This window comes from Cryptotermes secundus, unplaced genomic scaffold (assembly GCF_002891405.2).
Source record: "Cryptotermes secundus unplaced genomic scaffold, Csec_1.0 scaffold1033, whole genome shotgun sequence".
NCBI classification, from domain to species: domain Eukaryota; kingdom Metazoa; phylum Arthropoda; class Insecta; order Blattodea; family Kalotermitidae; genus Cryptotermes; species Cryptotermes secundus.
This window is the reverse complement of record NW_019723917.1, coordinates 956,897-983,538: the sequence shown is the minus strand read 5'-3', so window position 1 is coordinate 983,538 and position 26,642 is coordinate 956,897. Positions and strand designations below refer to the sequence as shown.

The 26,642-nt window shown below is 41.2% G+C and overlaps 1 protein-coding gene across 1 annotated transcript in view; it reads left to right on the top strand.

Annotated features, from left to right (window-relative positions):
* Positions 1 to 26,642, top strand: part of LOC111862172 (vacuolar protein sorting-associated protein 35) — an 84,846-nt gene that overhangs the window by 13,578 nt on the left and 44,626 nt on the right. The window contains exons 3-8 of the mRNA XM_023847356.2: positions 7,039 to 7,162; positions 17,847 to 18,045; positions 18,549 to 18,743; positions 20,784 to 20,867; positions 22,898 to 23,116; positions 24,602 to 24,750. Coding sequence (XP_023703124.1) covers positions 7,039 to 7,162; positions 17,847 to 18,045; positions 18,549 to 18,743; positions 20,784 to 20,867; positions 22,898 to 23,116; positions 24,602 to 24,750 — 970 coding nt within the window. The remainder of the gene's footprint in view (positions 1 to 7,038; positions 7,163 to 17,846; positions 18,046 to 18,548; positions 18,744 to 20,783; positions 20,868 to 22,897; positions 23,117 to 24,601; positions 24,751 to 26,642) is intronic.

The window sequence follows — 26,642 nt, the reverse complement described above, 5'->3', positions numbered from 1 at the left end:
CCGGAGTTATGACATTTACGATCAGTCATAAATTTAGCTCGGGTACAGGGAACCGGACGCGCCTAAAAGGACAGGTCAGAGCTTGTTACAATTGCCTGTGAATGAGGGCCAGTATGATTGGGTTGCCTCGTTCAAGCTTCCCACGGAAGATGGGATGAAATGTATATGTCAACACCATCTTTCGAATTCCCGGCGTGGGGGCGCAAGCCATTCCACAAAAGAGAGACTTTCACAATATTCCGAACTGAACGGACGTGATCCTTGCACGCTCCGGGACATAGCTTGCTGATAGTGTGACGCTGTAACTTAAAGCTAAGAATACATTAATTTAACAGTGTGGTGAATTAGCAGGTGAATAAACGTCAATTGGCTCAACTCTCAGAAAACGCTTTCTTTGGCATCGCTACCCTGAGACTCATGCGAACCGACCCAGTTAGTTTCCCGTACCTGTACCGATCTTCCTTAGTTTGATCTGTGAGGAGAACTTCCAGTAGCCATCATACACTGTCCTAAGGTAGAAACAGGTGTAGCAGGGATAGCACCATTCCGACTGCGCCGATACAAGCAAAGGCGGGTTGGAAAAGAGCGGTGTTAGGGTAAGTGTCCTTGAAGATAGCTACCTTTATATTGGTCAGAGCCTCCTTGTAAGTCCCTGGGCCTTTTCGGAGTTCTGGCTCTTTCTGTAGGGGTACTGCCTCCAACCTTGGCCTCTTAAAGGTGTCGGTGGGGGTTTCTTCCTGTTTGGACGAGCCTGCATTTCCTAGTTGCTGACTGCTCCCAGTTCCTGCTTTGCTTGTCTCAGCTCTAGCCTTTTTCATCCTCCGTCTAGTGCATCCAGACAATGTTTCCTTCACCAGATGGGGTTCACCTACTCTAGAGACTAGGTGTCCAAGTCCTTCTCCTGCTGCAGGTATGTTAGAAGTACTAGCTCCCTGCAGTGATGTGTCAGTACTACTGACCCCGAGGAGAGTAGTTTTTGATTTTACCTCTGGCAGGTTTTGAACCACTGGTTCATCCTTTCCTCTGGCTGAAATTTCAACAGCAGGTTCGCTGGTTTCAACTGGGCCCCTCAGTGGTTCACCAGAGCTTCCAGCCCCATGCTGAAGCATTTCTCATAGGGATCCCTTGAAGGGGGGGTCCCTCTTCAGTTTAAGACCTTTATGACCAGTTTTTAGTTTGCTTCCTTTCATTTTGGTCCCACGAGTTATGGGGATTTAAAAGGTCACCACCCACAGCGCCCCATACGGATGGAAGGCATAAATACAATGGAGTGCTGCCTGGTGCCCCAAGGGGATCGTTCAAGACACTGGCTAATTTCCACTCCAGTGCCATGCAGCCCTCAGCACGATGCCTCACACCTTGGCTTAGGTGGTCTGGTCGTGTAAAATGCAACCCTCACAAGCCTCCAGGACCAAGAGTGTGTGTTCGAGGGGAGAGGGGTATCCCAGATGATAATGGGAGTGCGATACCAGTTAGTCATGAGGTTACGACCAGGGCATCCAACATGAGATTATTGCCCCTGGGGTTCCTTCTGAGCTTCCCCATTCTCACCCCTCCACATGGGTTGGTCAATCCATTTTAGAGTGTTGAACCCTAAGGCTTGAGGCTCCTTATCAGTATTCTAGGGAGACAACTCAAATAGCCGTAGCTACCTCCATAGGAGTGCTCTCCCGCATTCGTCCCAGGTACACCGTAGTGACACTCAAGAGTCATTATGCCGCCGCATGGGAGGCTCCAGTCATATAGCCATCGCCCTTTATGGAAACTCAGCCGCCAGCCCCGGAAGGTCATACTGATCCAGACCCCCAAGACTGTCATTGCCCAGTGGGACCATGAGGAGGTGTTCCAAAGCTGTGTCCCAATGCATCCCTGGTCTGTGATACGTCCACACCAAAGACACAGACAACTGTGGCTTCTTGAGGAGCCACCAAATCAGCAGCTATTCAAGAATTTCCCAGCACTTTATGGAACCCCCAGTGTTCATTACCGTGTTCACAAGAGCCCTCCACTGGTCCCTGTCCTGAGCCAGATCAATCCAATCCAATCCATACCATTCCATCTCTCTAATATCCATTTTAATATTGTCCATCCACCTACATCTTGGTCTTCCCAGTGGTCTCTTTCCCTCTGGCTTTCCCAGCAGTATGCTATATGCATTCCTCTTCTCCCCCATTCATGCTACATGCCCCACCCACCTCATCCTCCTTAACATGATCATTCTAATTATACTTGGAGAAGAGTACAAGTTATGAAGCTCCAACCTCCTGTCACTTCATCCCTCTACAGTCCAAATATTCTCAACACCCTGTTCTCAAAAACACCCTCTCTCTGTGTTCCTCCCTTAATGTCAGAGACCAAATTTCACACCCATACAGAACCACAGGCAAAATTATAGTTTTCATAGTCTAATATTTACATTTTTAGACAGCTGACGAGAAGACAAAAGGTTTTGGACTGAATGGTAGCATGCATTATCCAGATTCAATCTCCTCTTAATTTCCTCCTGAATCAGGTTTTGATTTGTTATCATCGTTTACAAATATCTGAACTGTGCCACATGTTCAAAACATATGTTACCTATATTTATGTCATGCTTTTGCCCTGCATGTTGGTGACAAGGCAGCAACATATGCTTAGTTTTCTCTGTGTTTACTTCTAGACCAACCTCCTTACTTGTGTCATTTAAAGTTTGTGTCTTTTTGTTTATGGTATCTATGTTATCACCCAGTAGATTCACATCATCAGCATAGACCAGCAGCTGATGTGTCCTGTTTAATTTCAGTCCCACCTGGTTTTCATGGACCTTCCTAATGGCATAGTCTAAAGTGAAGTTGAAAAGCAGTGGTGATTAAGCATCCCCTTGTTTTAGACCATTCTGGATAGGAAAATTATCAGACAAACATATATGGACTTCACTGTATGTTTCGTTTAAACACATTGTAATTAGCCTGACTAGATTCATGGGTACCCCAAACTCTATCTGAATATTGTACAATACTTCCCTCCTAACTGAATCATAGGCTTTGTTGAAGTATGTCACTAGCTGATGTACTGTCTCATTGTACTCCCATTTTTTCTTCAGTATCTGACAAATGCAAAAATGTGATTTGTAGTTGAGCTGTTACATCAAAACTCACACTGATGATTCCCAATAATTTCATATGTGTATGGACTTAACCTTGAGAGAAAAATATTGGATAAAATTTTGTATGAAGTTGATAGCAGTGATATCCCCTGATAATTACTATAGTCAGTTTTATAACCTTTCTTGTGAACTGGTACAATAATAGACTCCTTCCTCTGATCAGACAATTTTTACTTATGCCAAATAGAAGTAATTAGCTTAAGGAACTTAGAATGTAATATTTCGCCTTCCTGCTTGAAAAAATTCTGCTGGGATTTGATCACTACCTGGCAAATTATACCTTATCAATTTTGCAATAGCACTTTCAAACTCAAAAGGGCTAGGATCAGGTATTAATGGCTTAGCTGTATGCATTTCTATCTGCCTATCCTCACTGACTCTCAGTAAAGTAAGTAAAAGTAAAGGTTTCCCTGTAACAGGCTGTGGAAGCCCAGTGGGTTGTGAGATGTTGAGGTTTCCACATTTTCTAGACAGTCAGCTCATAGATGGCGGCAAGGTTGTCAGCCCTACTTGCTGGCCACCCTTTACCCCCAAGAATATTCGAAGAATATTCCTTGTACTCATTTCTGTTAGAGGCTGAGTCGACCCCAGGGCCATAGTGTAGATGGAAGGATTAGGTAAATTGAAAAAATCCAAAGACCTCATCGGGACTTGAACCTCCCACCTTCCAGCTGGTAGCATAGTGGGAAGGTCACGGGTTCAAGTCCCCTATGTAAATTCAATAATTTTATTTTTCGCATTGGGGGGTGTGGAGTCCAGTTGGGTCCACTTGGCACGGGGGCCACTGATGTACATTCAATAACTGAGAGAAGTAGTTCTTTCACCTGTTCAAAATGTTGTGGGAATCTGCAAGCAGATCACCATTCTCATCCTTCACTAAGTTACTGCTAGGCTGGTAACCCCTCCTAAAGTCATTTATTCCTCTCTACAGGTCTCTAATATTCTTGTTCTTACTGTTCATTGCAAGCTCATCAATTTTGTCTTTCAGATATTCCCTCTTTTTATACCTGGAATGCGTGCTAGTTTCACGTCTTGTATTGTTCAGATTATCCCTATTTATTTCGCTTGGATCCTGTAACCATTGCAATTTGGCCTGCTTTCTTTGATCTAATAATTTTGAGCATCCTTCATCGAACCATGACTTATGCTTGTTCGGTTCATAATAACATAGACTCTCTTTGGTAGAAGTTTTGATAGTTTCTCTAATAGTTTCCCAAGCTTTTTTTTTATTGCTAGAGGGGTGGGATTAAGTCCCTTCTACTGCGGCCACTACTGGCCTATTGTACCAGCCCCAGATGATAGGTGAGGCTTATTGCGGAGCAGTTGGTGGAATGAAAATTGGCAGGGGAAACCAAAGTACTTGGAGAAAACCAGCCCCAGCGCCACTTTGTCCACCACAAATCCCACTTGACCAGACCCAGGATAAAACCGGGCCACGGTGGTGGGAAGCCAGCGACTAACCACTTGAGCTATGCACGGCCCTTCCCAAGCTTTATTAACATCCACCTCGGTTTCCAAGTTTTCCAAAGCTGCAAACCTATTTGAGATTTCAACACAATACTGCTCTTTGCCCTCTACCTCTATTTTCTTGAGATTGAACCTCTCCATATGAATTCTGTGTGTTGTTTGTTTGCTCACTACCAGTCTTTCCCTAACCTTTGCCACCACTAGGTAGTGGTCACTGTCACAGTCTGGTGCCCTGAATGATCAGACATCAAGTATAGTTGAATGCCATCTCCTGTCTCTCAAAATATAATTGATTTGATTGTTTATCTTCCCATCAGGAGATGTCCAAGTAAATTAATGGATGTTACGATGTAGGAACATTGTACTTTTGAGAGTAAGATTCTTCACTGTGGCAAAGTTTACTACTGTAACTCCATGATGTGTATGTATTGACCGTCTTCTAGTGCACAAAATCTCACTTGTCACTTCACTACATGTTTTGGCATCACTGTGCCATCCTCAGGTGTCTTATTTACGTTAAACTATTGCACTGCTCGCCATCATGTGTCATTTATAAAATGATTTAAAATGTGTATATGGACGTGAATCAGTGCAGCAGGATGCTAAAATACAACATTATTAATAGTAGTCATACTAAAAGCATATATCAATACATGAATTGTAAACGTAAACTATTACATTGCAATGCCAACATAAATTTTAATAAGATGAATATACATTTTAAATCATTTTATAAATGACACATGATGGCGAGCAGTGCAATAGTTTAACGTAAATAAGACACCTGAGGATGGCACAGTGATGCCGAAACATGTAGTGAAGTGACAAGTGAGACTGTGTGCACTAGAAGACGGTCAATACATACACATCATGGACGTGAATCAGTGCAACAGGACACTAAAATACAACATTACTGTAACTCCTTTTTTTTTTCATTGGTGCTACAGCCCTCATTTGGGTCTAGGCCTACCTCCATGAAACTCTCCGCTTCACTTCTGTTTACTAGATCTTAGACATATGGTAGGACGCCTTGGGCGGGTCATCAGCTCATCCAAAGGCCTCTACCTGTACACAAACACAGAAAAACGCACACAAACATCCATGCCCTGAGTGGGATTCGAACCCACAATCCAGGCTTCCAAGCGAGCGAAGACAGTGCATGCCTTAGACCACTCGGCTACTGTGACCAGCCTAACTCCATTATCATTACTAATTCCATGCAAACTGTCATTCCCAATTGTTGGTTAGAAAATGTCTTCCCTCTCTACTTTGGCATTAAAATATCCTAACAGAATTTTCATATGGTACTTTGGGAATTTATCAAATACATGTTCTACCAAAGATATAAAGTATGTAAAAAGATATACTTATCATAATTAACATATCCATCAGAGCTGTATAAAATTGGAGCATTCAGATTGTCAATTGCAGAGTACAGATGTGGAAACTCTGTATACTCCAGTGTGTGTTGTACCTGTCTGCTGCTTTGCCAGATACGTGTATATGCGGTAGATTTAATGTGTATTCTTTTCCTGTGAACTTCACAAATTTCTTATATTGATATATTTATTTACCACTTCAGGTTGTACTAGAAACAACTATAACACTATCACTGTTTCCACACTTTGCAGTTTACTGTTACACACACACTATTGTTCTCAGTCTATTACAGTCTCCACTATCCATCTCCTGGCATAGCGCCATCTTCTCAGCCTTCCTTGCAGAGCTCATCTCTTGACTAACTTTTCACTGGGAACCCTCGGAACTCGATTGCCAATTCTCAAGTCAAAGTCAAAGTCGCATTACAATCTATGATCAGTCCATAGGTCTTGGTGTCAAGCCCCATGTGAGGCTCATGACCAGAAATTTATTAGTGTTTGACAGTTATGGTCTTGTTTCTGTGGGGCGCCCTCTCTGACGAGAGGACAGGTCTGTCTTTTGCTTATGTTGCTGGCCCTTGCCAATGCAGTCTTTCTTGGGTCTGAGTCCCTTGAGACTCACTGCCTTATTTTACTGTCTCAGATTTGAGACTTCTCTTTTCGTTGCCTCCTACAACTTGCAGGGTCACGCTGTAGGTATTTGACCCTGCCTCCACACGGGGGTTCATTCAGCCAGCCTGGGGTTATCGCTATATAGCATTGGGTCCTACCACTGCCAATTCTCAACTGAACTCTTCTTTATAACCACCTTGCATGGACCGAATAGAAAATATCATTACCAACAATTCCTCTGTTGCCACGGAAAATTGGTTATCTAGCCGTTGCTTATAAATGGTCATCTTGTCTGGCATTCAGGCATCATGTCACAGTATTATGTTTTGTATATTATTTGCAAGTCTTATTTCTTGGAAAACTCAGAACATTTTCAGATTTCACCAATAAGTCTGTTTTCAGTAATGTGGTTTATTCTCCTTAATTTAAACAAAGATATGGCAATAACTGATGAACTTCGTCATTTGGAATTTTACCTGTTTGATGAATTCCAAAAGGGACGCAAAGTGGCAGATTTGTATGAGCTTGTGCAGTATGCTGGAAATATTGTACCTAGATTGTAAGTATATTTTCAGAGATCTGTGCATGCATGTGGGTGCACACATGCGCACGTATGTGTGTGTGTGTGTGTGCGCGCGCCCTAATTTTTATTTGAAACTACATTTCAGGGACTGGACTCTTTTGGTCCTAATCAATAGAACTAGTCCCTATCAATGGACACCAGAAGTAAGTAACAGGACATGATGTATAAACAAAGCAAGACAAACCACCCTTGGGGCTTACAATAAAGAGGCACATTTAACGGCATATATGTGACATAACACCTAAGCGGCCTCTGTAGTCTAGGGGTAATGTTCCCACCTCATGACTCAAGGTACGTGGGTTCAAACCCGGCGGAGGTCGTGGAATTTTTAAGGGCAGAAAAATTCAGGGAACAAGTCCTCCGGGAGGGACTTTAAGCCATGGGTCCCGTGTCGTAGATTTACGGCACGTAAAAGATCCTCATGCCTCTAGGAGACCTCTGAGCAAAATTAGGCAACACATTTCCCGCCCAAGTAGTTGCCAATGCCTCTGGTAGATGGGGGAATTGGCTGAACGGGGCTGATAGTGAGCACCAGTACCGGTAGGGTATGGCGACAGTAGAAATTAAAGGGGGGCGCACAGTGGACCAATAACTAGTCTAAGTGCATGGGGAAACCCACCCCCTCTAATAATAATAATAATAATAATACACCTACAGCTGTTCAGAAATTATGGAATTCCAAGGGCTCAGGGAAGTAAAAAGAAAACTGCAAGCTGCCCTGAGAAGTACAGTGACACAGTGGGAGTTGTAAGCAGAGTCAGTTCCACTCTAACCAGCCATCCAGTGATCAAGAACAGGTGGGGAAAATACTACCAAAAGATATTGTGACATGTTGCGCAACGGAGAACCCCTCACCCCCAGCAGTGACGTGGTGGGTGAGTCAGCGCTCCGTCACCCCCCCTACGGTGACATAACACGCAACGCAGATGTGACATGGGTTACAGCCAACAGCGGTACCGATTGTGTAACAAGCAAGCGCTGTGACTATATAAGTGAACCACACTGCCTACGAGTTGAGTTGAAATGTGGCCGTCGCCGAGTTCAGTTGTTGTCAGTTAAAAGTGTTATCAGCGGCCAAAGACAGTTCTCCAGTCAGCAGTAAGCATGAGTGAGTTAAAACATAGCCACCGCCAAAGTTAGTTCTCAAGTCAGCAGTGAACAGTTGAAATATAGCAGCAGTCACGGTAAGAAGACCCGAACGTGTGGTTACAAGATTTTATGTGACAGTGTGCGATAACTAAGAAGTCATCGAGTGGAAGACTTATTGTGTGCTTTCAAGACTTTGTGTGTGCTGTAGTACAATTATATTTGTAGTGTGTAATTCAGAGAGACTTGTATAGCTCCCGCATTATTAATACGTGAAGACTCTTGAAGACAGAGTGAACAGATTATTGAGAATAGGGTTATAAAGTGTGAAACCCCACAACAATGTGAACAGATTATTGTGAATTGGGTCATAAAGTGTGAAACCCCGCAACAATGTAAGTAGATTATTTCAAATAGGGTATAAAGTAGATGATATAAACTCCATCTCAAGTGCAAACAATATATTCTGTGTCTTTGATCTTGCTCCCTACACTACATGTTTCGGCCTCAGACGGCCATCATCAGGTGTATAACACTCACGTCGCTGTCACACTGCACCCAGTTCAAAATTTAACATCTAAAACACTCTCCCTGTCATTATCAACTTCTACTTCGTTGATGTAGGGAGCAAGATCAAAGACACAGAGTATATTGTTTGCACTTGAGACGGAGTTTATATTATTTATCGTATGGAGTGCAACAGGATGCTTAACCCTTTGACGTGGTCATTTAAATTCCGCGGCCGCGGCTCCTGCGGTAATATATTCAGCCGGCCATTTAAATTTTGCTCGAAAATTATTTATTCATCATTTTTCTTAAATTCTATGAGATAGGAACATGAAACTTTCACTAAAATGATCTTAAATTGTGGTTTTATAACCTTACCTTATAATATGGGAGCCCTGTATCTCGGCCATGGGTGCAGGTTGTTTAGTATTTGAGCAGTGAATGGTACGCCTTGAAGGATGAAACTTTCACTAAAATGATCTTAAAAGATGGTTTTATAACCTTGCCTTATAATATGAGCACCCGGTATCTCGGCTATGTAAGCAGGTGACGCCTTGAAGCATTAGTCTAAACACAGCGCTGGCTCACATTCACCAAACCAATACTGCGTATCTTTTCTTTTGCTCTTTTTTTTCTAACCACACTTCTGTGCGGCCCTGCCTTCTTCCCCGTGGGGGGAATACAAGTGGAAATGTCTCTCCGTGAGTCGTATATTTTGACAGATTAGCTGCAGTAAATTCAACCTTTGTGTTATCATAACAAGGGTTTGGTGCTTCTGCGTTTCAGATTCCAACCTTTTCGGCTGCCCCAGATGTCGTAGGGGTGACCACAGAATTCATGAAGTTATTATAAGAACTGGCTGGTATATAGTGAACGAAAGCAGAGCTTAGCTGGCTCAAAAAAAATATTTATGGTCATCCCTCGAAACGACCACCAAGGTCAGTACGATAAAATGGCGTCAACTGGAGCGATAATACATGAAGGAATGAGTTCTTTTCCCTCCCCCACACACATCCGTATCGTCTCAGGGGGTGACCACAGTGTTCTGCCTTAAATTGTGGCGTTTTTCTAAGAACTGGGCCTTTGTACTGTGCGAAATCAATGGATCATGCGAGAATAAATTTCTGGACATCCCTATTCTAAGAATTCCAATTGAGTGTGTTAGTGTGGCCAGCTCAGGGCAATATGATATTATAAACACATCACATCACGTCTCTGCTGTTTATAACTTCGTAGCAAAGGAAACACGACATTCATTACGGTGAAACCGCTAGCAAGAGCCACAGGAACTTTGCTGCAAGACAGGCATATGTAACACTGACTTAGCGCAGATAAAGACGTGTCATATTATACTCTGTACTACTGACAACAGGCCAGCGAAAAATCTAACAATCTACAGCAAAACCATCAATTATTATGGGCGTTATAACATAGGTGTGCAGCTGGACGAAATATACACGTCGAACCCCCCCCAGACGATTTAAATACCTGACGAAACATACACGTCAAACCACGGCAACGGGTTAAATATAATAGGGTATAAAGTGTGAAACCCCACAACTGTGTTATAATTAATTGTAGCCATTACTTGTAGGTTGTTGAATAAACCAATTAAAAATCTGTACGGCGTCTTCAGTAACGATACACGTTACAATATTAATCCAACCTCTTCAGTTAGACAATTTGGAATTCCTGTGGCCCCTTTTCTAAGAATATTGGACCAAAAATCACCTGAATTTGGGACTGAATTGGCAGAAGCATTGGAAACACCAGTCTGAGGATGGAAATTAAAAGCTGGGACTTGTGGGAATTAAACCCAACCCCCTTGGTTTGATAGAATGACACTTCCCTGAACTTATTCCACCCACTGGCAAGAAGGAAAGTCCCGCAAGGCAGTGTGCAGGATGCTGTTCTAAATGAGATGCTGTGGGAAAACATATCAGGAAGGAGACTAGGTACTACTCAAGGACTGTGATGTGTTATGCTTCAGAGTGTACCACACACAGAGAAACTTATAAAGGTTCAAACTAGATGCCTCTAAGGAGATGACCTTTTCCTGTGTAAGGGTGTTATAGAACATGTTTAATGTATAGGAAAAAGGAACTTCATATACTTTTCATATAGGCTTGTATGTGTTTTTTTTTTACAGATTTCATTGTCAGTTATGTCGTATGTAATTGAAACAAAAAACTTAAAAATTTCAAAGAAAAGTTATGTCTATTAAAATTCACATTCTTTCTACTACTACAAGAACTGTGAAGGAGGCTCTGTGCAGTGGTATATATTCAGTTTTGTTGGAGTATATATTGAGTTCTTTTATTGTTTTAGTGACCTAATTATCGATCTTTATTGATAAGCATGCAATTAAAGAATATTAGAAATTTTGAAGATGATAAAGTGTATAATTCACATTGTGTAATGAAATACTACAAATTAGAATATTGTATTTAAGCATCCTCTTGAATTTATGTATCTTTTATACATATTCAGTAATTCATTCCAGAATCTTACTCGTAATGCGAAACACTCGTTAAGAAAAACAATTTTTCCCATATAAATTAATGTAAAATACGATAATGCGTTCCATGCCGAAAAAAATACTCAAAAAATTTTATGTATAACGTTTATTACTTACAGTACTTTATTAAGGAGCGTGAATCGTCTTCATCTTTTCTTCTATGTAGAATGAACCAACCTGGAATGCGAATTTGATTTGCAGGAAACAAAAAAAAAAAATCAAAATAATTAGTTTATTATTTATGATACATATCTAATTCTTTTTTACTAGAAAGCTGTCCAGAGACATTTGTTTTTGCCAACACTTCAAAATTTGGTGAAAATGTGACACAGCATTATCATTAAATAAATTTGTAGCGCGCACAGCCACTGCATTATTAGGGTGATGGTTCTCAGTGTACGATGCAACAGTTTCCCGTGCTTTCAGCATTTCTCTTATTGTGCCAGAAGATTGTTGCTTTGCTGTTACCTCCTCCTCCTCCTCTGACAAACTCTCCTCCACAACTTCTTGCTATGAAACACAATACAACTCCAAATTGTGTAAATCGTTGATGTAGACCGATTGTATGTGCATGCTAGATCAGCCACGCTCACACCTTGTTCTCTCTTTTCAATGATTTTACGTTTCGTTTCTACGGTTATTTTTATTCTCTTATGGCTGTCTTTTTGCGGCTTTTTCTTCGGGGACGTTTTTGCAAGGGTTATTAAACTTTGCAAAAAAAAAAATCACAAATAATATGTCTGAACACAAGTTTGGAAAAATGTGTGATCACAAGCGAAACTAAGATGCTAGCGGAACGAGTGCAAAACAGATTGCTGTAGCAAGCGCACAATCCGGGACTTCCCCTCTCGTCACTCGTTATGCAAAACGTCACTCGTTAAGCGAGTCATTTTCTACAATTTGTTTGGCTCGTTATGCAAATTACTCATTATGAGAGGTGCTCGTTAAGCGAGGTTCCACTGTATATTTCTGTCTTAAATGCAACCTTTTATCTAGTCACCCTTCTTCCTCACCACACGTTTCGGCTGCACATGGCCACAAACATGCAGTGCAACAGTTTTAGCAAAACAGACAACACCTGATGTTGGCCATGTGTTGCCGAAGCATGTAGTGAGGAAGAAGGGTGATTAGGTAAAAATTTGCATTCAAGACAGAAATACGAGGGCAAATCGAAAAGTCTTTGCCCCTATTTTTTTTTCAGCCACAATAATATACATACAGGGAAATCAAAGTACAGGTAGTGTTCTAAGTACCTTTGACTATTTTTTCACATAGTCACCACCCCGGTTCAGGCATTTGTCCCATTGCACCACTAGTTTGGAGATGCTGCTGTTGTAGAATTTGGCCGGTTGAGTACAGAACCACCGCCAGACAGCGGTTTTCGCGTCGTTGGAAATGAACCTCTGGCCTGCCAGGAACTTCTTCAGTGGACCGAACACGTGGTAATCTCTGGGGGTGAGGTCTGGACTATACAGTGCATGCTCCATAATCTCCCATCCGAATGACTGCAGTCAGGTGGTGGCCCTGTTTCCCACATGAGGCCTTGTGTCATGGAGGAGAACCACATCGTCCACGAGAATCCTCGGGCGCAACTGCAGTCATTTGGATGGAAGTTTATGGAGCATACATACACTGTATAGTCCAGACCTCGCCCCCAGTGATTACCATGTGTTTGGTTCACTGAAGAAGTTCCTGGCAGGCCAGAGGTTCATTTCCAACGACGACATGAAAACCGGTGTCCAGCGTTGGTTCTGTGCTCAACCGGCCGAATTCTACAACAGCAGCATCCCCAAACTAGTGGTGTGATGGGACAAATGCCTGAACTGGGGTGGTGACTATGTGGAAAAATAGTCAAAGGTACTTAGAACACTGCCTGTATTTTGATTTCCCTATATGTGTATTATTGTGGCTGAAAAAAAAAATATTGGCAAAGACTTGTCGTTTGCCTTCTTATATATATGTACAAAACTATAAATCAGGAAAACAAAATGAGATTATTTCTAACTAAAATTGTGATTTTCGTTTATGCATAACTTAAAATAAATTCACATAGTTTCTAAAGTAAATATTAAAAGTTCTAATAGCATATTCAAGAAAAGTATAATTGCAATCTAAAATAAGAGAATGACATTTTTAATGAACTTGTTTTAAAAATTCAAGACTGAAATGGTTAATGATGAGGAAGATGTCCTAGCTTGGTTGGCTAGTAACATATTTTTAAAACTTTTTTTCATATTATAACATAAAGCACATTCATAAACACAAAATTTGCTATGTCTGCATTCAGTTTTGGATTACATTTTTTGTGTTGTATACATTTTCTTTTCTTTAACTTTTACTTCAGGTTTGCATGGCATTAATTGTGAGGAGTATTTGCTTCTGGGATGTGATGTGTAGTCTATTAGAAGCTTATTGATATTTCAGTGGAATATTCTGCTGATGCAACTTGCAGCTTGTTGGGCTTACTCTTAAACCCTGAAGATAGAGACAGCATATTTCCTTGAGAAGACTGGATTAAAAAAATGTTTACTTTAGTCATTGTAGTAAACCAAATACCATAATTGGTAACAACTTAGGTCAGCTTACTTGAAATTCTTTGCATTATTTGTGAAGATACACAGGTGTCCAGAAAACTCCAGGCCATGTGAGGCCTTGGATATTTGGCAAAATACAGAAAACTAAAGAAGGAAATGCTGTCACAAATTATGTGTTATCAGTCTCAAGTGTTGGAATTTTTCCCACCTAAGATTAACCACTGTGGCATTGCACTCTTTATATATATGTATAAATAAGTAGAAAATATTTATGGTTGTGTCAGGGAAGGGGGTATATATTTTCCAGGGTGGGGAACCAATAATGTAGGTGAGAGATACAACATGAAACACACTAACAGATTTCTTCCTATGGTGTCACTTGAAATCTGTGCTGTACATTAATAACCATGAAACATTGCTGCACTCTTTGACCATATTCCTGCCAAGAGAACGGCCAGTACCCCAGTGATGTTGCAACATGTGTGTTTTGGCATGCAGTGCCAAGAACATGTATGTGAGCAACAAGAAAAACACAGTTTGAACACCTTTTTCTAGTGAAAGTGCAAACCTTTGTGGCGTTCCGAACACATGTGGTTTTGTGGACTTTTAACAACTTTCTACAGTTTGCCACACTGTAACATGGTTTCTGTACAAATACATTGAAATAAAGTGGTTTTGTTCACTATTCCTCTTTCATGCCATATCTACCACTTTCCCCTGCCCTAGAAACCATTTTGCTAGAAAATCCCTCTTTTGCTATCATGTTACCTTAGCATCATCACTGTAACTCTTTTTGTTACTGATATGTGAACAGTGTAGTGCTGTAATGCCTTACACCAAGTAAAAAATGTCAAAACTTGAAGCTGGAAACACTTGATTTGCAACAACTTTTCCAGATACAGTTTTTTCCTTATTTTGCCAAATCATTGAAGTCACCTGTGGCCTGGGACTTCCATGAGAGTCTGTATACAAGGCCATGAAGGTTTGTAGGGTTGTGAGACATTGAGGCTCTCACATCTTCTAGATAATCAGCTCACAGATGGCGATCAGGTCATCAGCCTTATATGCCAGCTGCCCTTACCCCCCAGGAAGATACCTGGCACTCATTTCTGTTAGAAGCTGAGTCAACCCAAGGCCACAGGGCAGCTGGAAGGGTTAGGTAAATTTAAATATATCCAATGACCTCATCAGGAATCGAACCTGTGATCTTCTGGCTTGTAGCATAGTGCCTCAAGCAACTACACTACAGCTTGCCCCCATATATAAAGTGTATATAAATATATGAGGAGCATACCGTATATAATGCCTCCTTTTTTTTTTTTAACGAAAACTACAACAGATACATAAAGCATAATAATGTAGTTAAATAGAGCAAGATTTCAACTACTTACAGTTATTTTTCAACTTAATCACCACCCTTCATTATGCACTTTTGCCAGCAGTGAACAATAGCCTGTATGCTGGGCTCATAAAAGTCTGCGCCAGCAGAGGCTAGCCACTTTCTTACAGCTGCAATGACAGCATCATTGTCTGGAAAATGTTCCCCACATAGTCCATTTTCATAGGCCCAAAGAGATGGAAGTCTGAAGGTGCTAAATCGGGGCTATAAGGTGGATGTGGTAGGATAGTTGAGCCAAACTTTGCAGTGTGCGCGGTGGTCGCCAAACTGGTATGGGGTCTAGCCTTATCGTGTTGCAAGCGAAAGGTTGTCTGCTTCTCTGGCCTGACTTGGGAAATGCGGGCTTTCAGCTTAGTCAGCGTCAGTGTTCAGAACTGACAGTCTCACCAGACTCCAAGAAATCCAAAAAATCACACCCTGCCTATCCCAAAAGACTGTGCACGTCACTTTCACTGCCAGTGGCTGTGTCTTGAACTTCTTTTATCTGGGGAATCTGGATGTCGCCACTCCATGGATTCCAGCTCATAGTGGTGACACCACGTCTCATCTCCGGTAACTATTCTGTCCAGAAACTTGTCACCTTCAGCCTCAAACTGGTGCAACAGGTCCTGACAGACTTCCATTCGATGAGTTTTGTGGTCCTGTATAAGCATCCGCGAGACCCAGCTGGAACAAACTTTGCAATAATCCAGCTTCCCCAACATCGTTTCCAATGCATTATAGCTTATATTAAGCCATGCACACAGTTCCCTGGTCATTATCTGCCAATCTGTATGGATAAGCTGATCGAGGTGCTGTTCATTGTGAGGAGTGGCACCTGAGCAGGGAAGCCCAGGGTGTGGCTTGTCATGCACTTCACTTTCGCCACTTGAAACACACTGCCCACTGCCTCAGTGTGCTGACATCCACTGTATCGTCCCCGTACACCTTTAGCAAGCGTCGATGAATGTCAGTGGGTGCAATTTGTTCGGCAATGAGAAATGTTTCTTTATGCACTTCAATGTCAGATGCAATTTTGGTAGACTGCTCTGCTGTCACTATCTGTCACATGACAACCAAACTAACAGTACATTGGCGTGAAGATTCAACCTTTACTACGACACCACCAACATCCAGCTCAGATGTTACATATTAATGCAAAAAATTATGAGGCATTATATATGGAATGCCCTTCATATATTTGGGAAAATAGTTGTACTTGGAAAGTTGTTATGGTATTCTGTTATGTTGCTGTTTGTTTGTAGCAGAGTAAAAAAGGTAAACATGGTCCTGTAACAGTCCATGGTGGCCCATAAGGTTGTGAGATGTTGAGGCTGCCCAGGACTTGAGGTGGGGCAGGATGGGATCCCGGTTCTTTTCTAAATGGCTTAAAAGCATCCCGTTACTTCTTTGGCATTTTATTTTCATAATTTATGTCTATGAATTAAAAGGGGAAAACCATCCCGGTTCTATTTTCATTCCACCTCAAGCACTGAGGCTCCCACATTATCTAGACAATTGGTTCTCAGATGGCAGCAACGTTGTCAGCCTTACGCACCGGCCACACTTTGCCCCCCCAGGAAAATTCCTGGTACTCATTTCTGTTAGAGGCTGAGTCAACCCCAGGGCCATAGTGTGGCTGGAAGGATTAGGTCAATTGAAAGAAATATAGTGACATCATCGGGACTTGAACCTGCAATCTTCAAGCTTACCCCCCAAGAAAATTCCTGGTACTCATTTCTGTTAGAGGCTGAGTCAACCCCAGAGCCATAGAGTGGCTGGAAGGATTAGGTCAATTGAAAAAATCCAGTGACCTCATCGGGACTTGAACCCACAATCTTCCAGCTTGTAGCATAGAGCCTCATCCAAATACTCTACCACATGCCCCCATTTGTAGCAGAATGAGGATGTCTTCACAGAAGCACTAAATACAGAATGTCCGGATGAAAGATATCCAAAGAAAAATAATTATATCTCAGAAAGCTTTTATTATACACATTTTATGGGTTAAACCACTACAAAGGGAAACTCAAAGATTTTTCTGAGTATAAAACTTTCTCAATAAATTTCAAAATGGGCTCCCTTGGTGGCACGACAAATATCCAGATGATATTCGACCTCATTCCACGTTACTTGAAGCATGTTGGGTGTTACCATAGACACAGTGTCCCTTAGTGTGCTTTCAGGTGTTGCAGAACTTTGATCTTAACCTGGTAGACAATGTTCTTCACATAACCCCACAAGAAAAGATTCAGTGGGGTTAAATCTAGCGACTTAGGAGGCCAAGCGATTGATTCACTTCTGCTGATCTATCTCCCACCCATCACTCTGTCCAAGTGATTCCTAACACGGTGGCAGAAATGTGGCGGTGCATGCACGTAAGCCTGGCATGGAAAAAACAGGGTTTTCCTTTCCAATGACATAAACCAGATACGTGTATAACAGTTACTTTCTGAGATATAAGTTTTTTATTTTGGATACCTTTCATCTGGACACCTGATATTTGTGTACCACAAGAAAATCTGAAGTTTCACAGTAAACATGATTCTTGTGTCCTGTTCTTGAGACTCACATAAAGCTTGATTTCATGAAGTGTCTGCATGTGGTTACTAAGTTCACAACCTTTTGATTTGACAGGTACCTACTGATCACTGTGGGGCTGGTGTACATCAAGACAAACACTTGCTTGAAGCGCAACTTGCTGAAGGACATGGTGGAGATGTGTCGAGGGGTTCAGCATCCCCTTCGAGGCTTGTTCTTGCGGAACTACTTGTTGCAGTGCACACGCAATGTGTTGCCAGATGTTGCTGAGCCAGGGGATGAGTCAGAAGGCTCGGTATAATAATGTTTATAACTCTACTTTGTCTCTTAATGAAATATTGAAAATCTTGAAGGAAACTATTGTGACCAGTTGTAAATTTGAGGAAATTATTGTAGAAATGTTGTCCATGAAAGAAGCATGAATTATTGTATGTAGTCCATCTAGTGTAATTCCTTTCTAAGGGATTAAGATGTATGGTATTAGCATGAAGACGATTTGAGAGAACTTGGATTTCATAGTACAGTCTGAATAGACCACTTGCTTGATCCAGTTACTTTCAAAGGGAAGTGAGATTCCTGGTGTGATTCTGAAAAAATGTTTGGATTTATGAGTAGATCACCTGCTCCAGTAAAGTGATATTTGTATAATATCATTCTAAACAATAATATGAAGGATCAAATTTCTAAGTACATTCTTAATAGGCCACTTCATGGGAAATTTGAGAAGTACTCTTGTACACTCAAAGACCACTCTGATGTACTGTGTTTTATGTACAGATGTTAATTTTACATAAACAGGTTCGGGATTCCATTGACTTTATCTTGATGAACTTCGCGGAGATGAACAAGTTGTGGGTGCGTATGCAACACCAGGGACACTCACGTGATAGGGAACGACGTGAACGTGAACGGGAGGAGTTGCGTATTCTTGTAGGCACTAACCTAGTTCGACTTTCTCAACTGGAAACAGTTAACCTTGACAAATACAAGAAGGTAAGATTCCTATTTGTGCCCCAAATGTTTGGTGGCATTGTTATACAGGATCTCTCTAAATGACACTCCAGTTTTAATTGCATATAATTACTGTATTTGGTGTCCATGATCATTGGCTTCCATGACCATCTGCAGCTGATGTCAGAACTTTTGCAGAGCTGCAGTTAGAATTTCTTCACTGCTGCCAGAATTTTTGTTTTAGTTCTTCAGCTGTGTTTCTGTAAACTGTATCTTTCAGAAAGCCCCATAAAAAATCAACACATGGGTTATCAGGAGAGTACAGTGGCGAGGACCACCTGTATCTGAACCATTTAGGAAAACAATTAGACAACTCTGTCATCAAAATGTTCATTGAGCACATTCAGCACTGCATTTGTGTGATTGGAAGAATTTATGTGCAATATTTATAGTGATTTGAAGTGATAGTTATAGTGTGGAGACGCATTGCTAGGAGGCAACTAGTGGAAGACAGAATCCTGGTGCGTGTGCAACAGTGAACTGAAAAGTGTGTAAATCAGCGGTAGCGCTGTATTTGAGTGTAACTAAAGAGAGAGTGTGTGTAACTGAAGTGCTAATAAATCCAATCATCCGAACTAGAACCTGTCATTTCATCGCGCTTACCACCCTACATGTGACAATATTGATCTAACTGTCCAACTGTTTTAGCCCCTTGACTTCTTGTTTCTTATATTATGTAATTACACTTATCAACTACATAGATTATGATATCATTATCATCATCCATTGATATTTCTGCCCTTGTTTATTGTCCTGTAGCAGAGTCTTTTCCATTCTTCTGTGTCTTCCTATAAGTGTTCTTAGAGCAAGTACAATGCTAAATTCTAACCCATGTGATGAGAAGTCCCCAGCAGTTACATCCAGCTTAACTTTCTTCAAATTTGTCACAATTAATAACTCGAGATCTCCAGGAACCATGACAGGAACTGCCATTGGTGCTGTAACTTTTAAAACAAGAATCATAGAAACATTAATAAAAGTGAGGCATCATCCTGTCACAGCCGTTGCATTGTCATTGTTGTTTGTAGATTACAAAATTAAGCAAAAGGGCTAGTGCTTTCTGTTCACAGTTATATGTATGTTGTTGCATGATATTGTGACATGTTGACCCCTACCTCCCCAGCGGCACGTAGCGGTAACGTAGCGCTCACGTAATAGGCGAGTCATCACCCCGCACTCTCCCCGCGGTGACGTCACGAGCGGAGCCGACGTTAGCCGAGTCCCCGCAACCTTGAAGCTATGCAAAGCGAGTCAACAGCGGTGACGTCACCAAAGGGTAACAGTGTTGCTAGGCTATATGCCACGTCACAGCTAGCAACAGCGAACGGAATAAAAGCCGGCTGAGCAGCAAGCGAGAGTCAGTGCATTATCAACGAGTTCTCAGTTCGCAAGTTACGAGCTACAGACGCGTGTGCGATAACCAGTGATAACCAGTCATATCTGGAGTGTGTAATTCAGGGGGACTTGTATAGCTCCCGCGTTATTAATACGTGAAGACCCTTGAAGATAGTGTTAAGAGATTTTGTTGTAGGGTTTGTAAAGTGTGGAAACCCGTAACATTGTGATAATTAATTGTAGCCGATATTTGTAGATTGTTCAATAAACCAATTAACGATCTCTACAGCGTATTCTGTAACGAAACACGTTACAATATGTTAAGATGGCTGCCATTTGATGGCCATAATATGAACAGAAGCTGAACACATTGGTCTAGAGGCAATACAGTAGTGTGTCAGGCCTGCATTGTCTTTTGAGGGGATTAAGTCTGTAAGTGCTGCACACACTGCTCTCTAAAGCTCTGTTATCTCTAATGTCTCAGTAACAATTTCATGCACTTTAGATTTACATCTTACTGAACCTTGCACTGAAATGTTAAAGGAAGGAAATTTAGCACTTAGATTGGCTTGGGATCATTGAAATTGCATAATAAATGAGGGAAACCCTTAAATCGGTGAATATTACATTTTAGTTCCACTCTATATATTTAATTTTTCATTGTGTAAGTTCTAAAATTCTTTGCAGTTGGTGTTGCCTGGAATTTTAGAGCAAGCGGTAAGCTGCAGGGATGCAATTGCACAGGAGTACCTGATGGAATGCATTATACAGGTGAGCATGAGTTCTGATAGCTGTAGGTTCCCAGTTGGAAATCTGCAGTGCATAAGCAAGTCTGTAGAAGCATCACCCATGCTTCAGGAGTCAGGAGTTCAGCATGGAACTGACCAGCTATCTATTACTAATTCCACAGAGCAGAATTCTTGCGAATTCAATAGTAATTTGCATTCAATAAATTTCCTGCCTTTTGTAAAGGGCATATTACTATGTTCAGAAGAGTCTACCATTGGTCCCTGTCCTGATATATGATCCATTTCAGTATTATCCCCCCAACTACATTTAAGATCTTCCCACATGTCTATTCTTTTTGGGCTTCTACCAAAAAGATGTATTAATTTTTAATCTGTGTACTGTGTAATACATGTTATGCCCATTGCATTGTCATCAGTTTGATAATCCTAGTAATATACGAGGGGGTACCCAAAAGAAACCGAACTTATTTTTTTTTAACTTATTTATTCAGATTTTAAGCACAAACCTTCAATTCCCTTCAAAGTACTCTCCACTTACACTAATACACTTGTCTAGTCTTTTATTCCATTTTTCGAAACATTGTCCAAATTCATCTTTTGAGGTGCTTGACAGCGCCTCCGTCGTTTTTTTTTTCTTTCACCTCAGCAACATCAGCAAAACGCTGAAAAAAAGTTTTGATCATTTCGGGACTCTTCTTTCAAAGCACAGCATGCTTCCACGTGACCTTGTTTTTGTTCAGCAGTCAGCAGTCGTGGCACGAATTTCGCAGCCACCCTTTTCATTCTCAAATCTTCTGTCAAAATTCGCTGAACTGAGCTCCAAGTCACTCCCGACAGCTCCACAATTTCTTCAATGGTCCGTCGTCGATCTTCCTTGATGATTTCACGAATTTTTTCAACATTTTCATGTGTTCGGGCCATTGCAAAAACGACGATCACACAAGGCAGTTGTCACTATAAACTCTGCCGAAACTAGTCCTTACCTTCTGAAGCAACGGTAGTCAGCTTATCGACTCAGGAATTTTAGCTCTATGCGCTCATAGCGGCAAAACACGGTACTACAAAAGCTCTGCCCACAAAAAAATTAGTTCGGTTTCTTTTGGGTACCCCATCGTATGGTTATCCTGTTCATTACATTCATGCTCACATCTGACTGGTAGTCACATAAGTATTGCCACAACCAGGATTTCATATCCAGCTTTTTTCAGATAGCAGCATGAATGAATATTTCACATTCAAGTGATGATTTTATTATGAAGTTAAGTCATTGTATTGATAGATGACAGGCATATGAATATTTCCTTGGTCTTGATCATATACTGTATAATTATTCCCCTTTCATTATCCTTAGTTGTTTTGATAATCAATGTAGTGTGATAACAGTTATTGAGTTCTTTGGACATTGTCCATCATCCTGTTCTTTATTTAAATAAGAATAAATTTAAATAAAAAAATAGGACGGTGGATAATGTCCAGAAACTCAGTAATAATTATAATATACCATTGGTACAAACATTACATAGCTCAATATTGTTCATGCCATGTATTGTGCTCTAAATATGAATTCGCCATGGCAATTAAGAAGAGACAGTGATAATCACATAATGGAAATACTGTTCAGTGAACATTCTGAAGGTTATTCAATTCCAGAGTCTGATCCCAATGGATGAAAAAGACAGTGAAGAATTATTTCTCATGAATCTGTTGTTGTCAGTGACATTTCCATTGAAGCAACACCCAAAACACTGCCAAGTTATTGTCAAACTCTTCCACAATTTACAGTTAGTGCAACCCTGAATGCGTGCATTGAAATCACTGCTATGATGTCATTTGTGAAGTAATTTATTCAGTATGGTATGTTATCTCCAGTAAGTACAGCAACTCATATTATTTCTTATGAGCATTTTCACATAACTGTTGCACCTGGTTCATAGAATTGGAGTATACTGTCACATGCATTTCATTGTGTAAGTACTCAGTGATTTTCTATGTGAAAATTAGCTTGACACTCTGACTTTGTGTTTATGTTACCCTAAATTATTTGTGTTGCAGGTATTCCCTGATGAATTCCACTTGCAAACATTACATGCATTTCTGAAATCTTGTGCTGAGCTGCAACTTGGAGTGAATGTGAAGAACATCATTATCTCCCTTATTGATAGACTGGCCACCTTCTCACAAAGGGCAGATGCTTCTGTGGGGACTACTGGCATCCCCAGTGATGTTCGCCTCTTTGACGTGTTTTCTGATCAGGTTTCCACCATTATTCAGGTAAATTTTACCGAGTTCCACAGTACAAGCTCATGATCACGGTTTTCGATGGATATCAGTACCACTCCTGAGTTAACATTGTATTATCCGCATGTTGTGTAATGTTGCTGTATCATCTACAGGACTTCCACCACCAAGTGAGATAAGATGTTCATTATGTATGATTAATTGTAGAGGATCTTTCAGTAAGTAATTTCTTCCTGCTCAAGGTGCACTAAAATGTCACTAATCTGAATTAAATGGGGATAAGGGTCACGTTGTTACTTTGTGGGTAATTTTATCACACTTTCAATTGCTAGGCTAGGTAGGATGATAGATGAATATTGAAATGGGAAAGATTCTGAAGGAAATGTTCATGGTCTACACAAGGCATTATCTTGGCATTTACCTGGAGGAACTGAGGATAGTGAGTGTCCAAACCAAGATTCAAACTGAACATCCATTAAATGTGAGTCTAGAGAATTACCACTGTGCCAACTTATTCAGTGATAGGGGTTAGTAAGGACTTGTTAATAGTGCATTTCAGCAAAACAAATGAAAATATCAAGACTGAAAAAATGTATTTTAATTATTATTAAATTACTGCAGTAGAATACTTGACCTATCATTTATCTGCAGTAATCAAGACAACTTACTTTGTTTTCATTGGACTCCTAGGCCATCATTCAGAACTGCAGACCTTTGGGAACATGTTAATTGAAGGTTTAAAGGCCAAAATTTACTGGATGAAACTATATCCAGATATGCAAGGTCTGAACTAGCAATGTTCTACTTTTCTGGCACTCATCTGAAATCACTGAGCCTGTCATTGTCCATTTCAGTAATACTGGCAGACCAGTCTAATTTTAAATTCAGCAGTATATCTTTTCTTCCTTTGGTTCTCTCTCTTCCTGTCATATTCTCTCTCTCCTTTCGTCACAAGAATGTGACCCAGCTTGCAGCCACAAAACCCTTTGCTTAGCTGAATAAAACAGAGTGTAGTAAAATTGTCATCTCCTACTTTCAGCATGCTGAAATATAATCTGTAATGGGACATTTGATATAACTGACCTGATAGCACTAGGATGCATTGAATTTAAATGGGGCAGTATAGGGATAGGTCTGTCTTCTTGTAGATTTGATTTACCCCAAGTGTAAGTGATATTGTGACGTGTATACCCATCGCTAGGCAAGGACTCAATAAACACAATCCCACCCGATCCATTGCACAGAAGAATGGGGAATTTAATGCTAGGCAACAGATCAGTAAATACACCTCCTTAACAATAGAGGCTGTCTTTTCTTTGGGGTCCCTGCAAAGTGGTTATGAGGAAGTGTTCAGGCAGTACAGAAGATCAGTTGTTGGCGAAAATTTGGTCAACCTCTGGAGAGGGCAGTACGAGGAGACAGAAGAAATGGCAAGAAAGAAATTAGGCAGTGCAAAGAAGACTCCATATGTGATTTGAAGTGATATTGAGTTTAAGTATATTGCACTGTTTTTTCCAGTCACGACAAGATATGCCACCTGAGGACATTGTAGCCTTGCAAGTATCATTGGTGAATCTGGCACATAAATGCTACCCAGACCGTGTTGATTATGTCGACAAAGTTCTTCTCACCACACTACAAATCTTCCAGAAACTGAATACTGACAGGTGAACACCTTTTATTATATACATATTTTCTGTTGATAAGTCATGCAGTACACTCATATACAGGGCTTAATTTTAACCCATATTTTTAGTAAGAAATATTCATATATGAGAATGATTCTTCCAGTTTAAGGCGAAAATTTGAAAAAGTGTCAAGAATCAAGACAAGAACAAGAATTTTCTGTGGTAGACCAATTTTTTAGTGTACTATTTTATAACAGTAGCTTTCATTTCCACAGTGTAAAGATGTTCTGATTTCAAGACAACCTTGTGCTAGAAGCATTTCTGCACAGAAAAATAAGTTTATGAATTAATTTCATAATATTACTACGAACATATCAGAGAAAATAAATGTTAGCTCCTCAAGCTGGCTTTAAACCCATAGTAGCTATACACTCCAGCAGCATTTATAAAAGGCCCTTTAGTGGAAATTTCTCACAGCATTCATTCATTATTATATATTGTGACATGTTGATCCCCCCCCCCGCGGCATGTAGCGTAACGTAGCGCTCGTGTAATAGGCGAGTAATCACCCCGCATCCTGGTAGTTATGCAACGCGCGGTGACGTCACGAGCGGAGCCGAAGTGAGCCGAGCGGAGCCGACGTTAGCCGAGTCCCCGCGACCTTGAAGCTATGCAAAGCGAATCAACAGCAGTGACATCACCGAGGGATATCGCGGTTGCTAGGCAGCAGTCAACAACTCCGGAAAGCGTGGCTAGCAACACGGCACCAGACGACAATTGTCCGATCAAGGCTACATAAGGAGCAGCGAAGGCTATTCACAGTCAGTCAGTCCTGGAGCTACCGCCGAGTGAGTCCTCGAGCTACCTCCGAGTTAGTTCTGAGTTAGCCAGCAACTAGTCAGTTGTATTGTGGCATTTGGAATGTAATACTTGTGATACTGCAGATAGCAGTAATTCTAAAACTGTCAATTGTGTGATTGTAAGTGCGAATGTGAAATAAAATTCGCTACATCAAATACATCATGAAGTTAGTTGTCGCGATATACGCCCAATACGCGACAACTGATGTCAGAAGTGGGATTTGAACTTACACACGTGACCAACGAGATTCGAACTCAAGATACGTGACAATTTGGTGTCAGAATTTTTACGAGCTTAAATACGCCTCAAAGAATAATTAAACGTACGACTGCTTCAACTATTCTACGGTTACAAAATGGAGAAACAGGATTTGCAACGAATAATGGAGATGCTGAAAGAGATAATGGCCGACAGGGAAGAAATGGAAGCCAACCGAAAAAAAGACAGAAGATTTCCTGGCGAAATTAGAATTCAGTCAAGAAAAAACAAATAACATGCTGACGAAATTAGACGCCAACTTCAATGCCTGGCAGGAAGAGACGTTGGCCTGCCCAGTGGACATGATACCTGCGACGGCACAACAAGAAGAGGTTCCCATGGTGATACCGGTCGGAGTGACGATGTCCTGCCAAGAAATGGAGGCACGTCCAGAAGAAGAAGAGCCGACTTCAGTGAACAGGAAACCTGAGGCGGCAGAACTACGAGTGGTACCCGTACAAGATGCCAAAGTAATGCCGGTCGGAGAACCGAAGAATAAAGGCGCAGGGACCGTCATCGACGAAATATGAAGAATCCGACACGGAAAAATTGTGGACCCCAGAATAAATTGGCCGTCGTCAGCAGGAAGGTGTCCTGCCATGCAAGAGTGTCATGGCGCCGGAGAAACATCTTCAATAAATCGTGGACCCGAGGAGATCTTGTGTCCCGGATAAAGTTGGCTGCCACCTGCAGGAAGACATCCCGTCGCGCGACAGTGGCACGACGTTGGAGAAATGACTTCAAGAAGGAAACTCCCCAGGGAACCTTCAGATGTCGGAGAGAGGACTTGGCGCCACGGTCTCGTGCCAGCA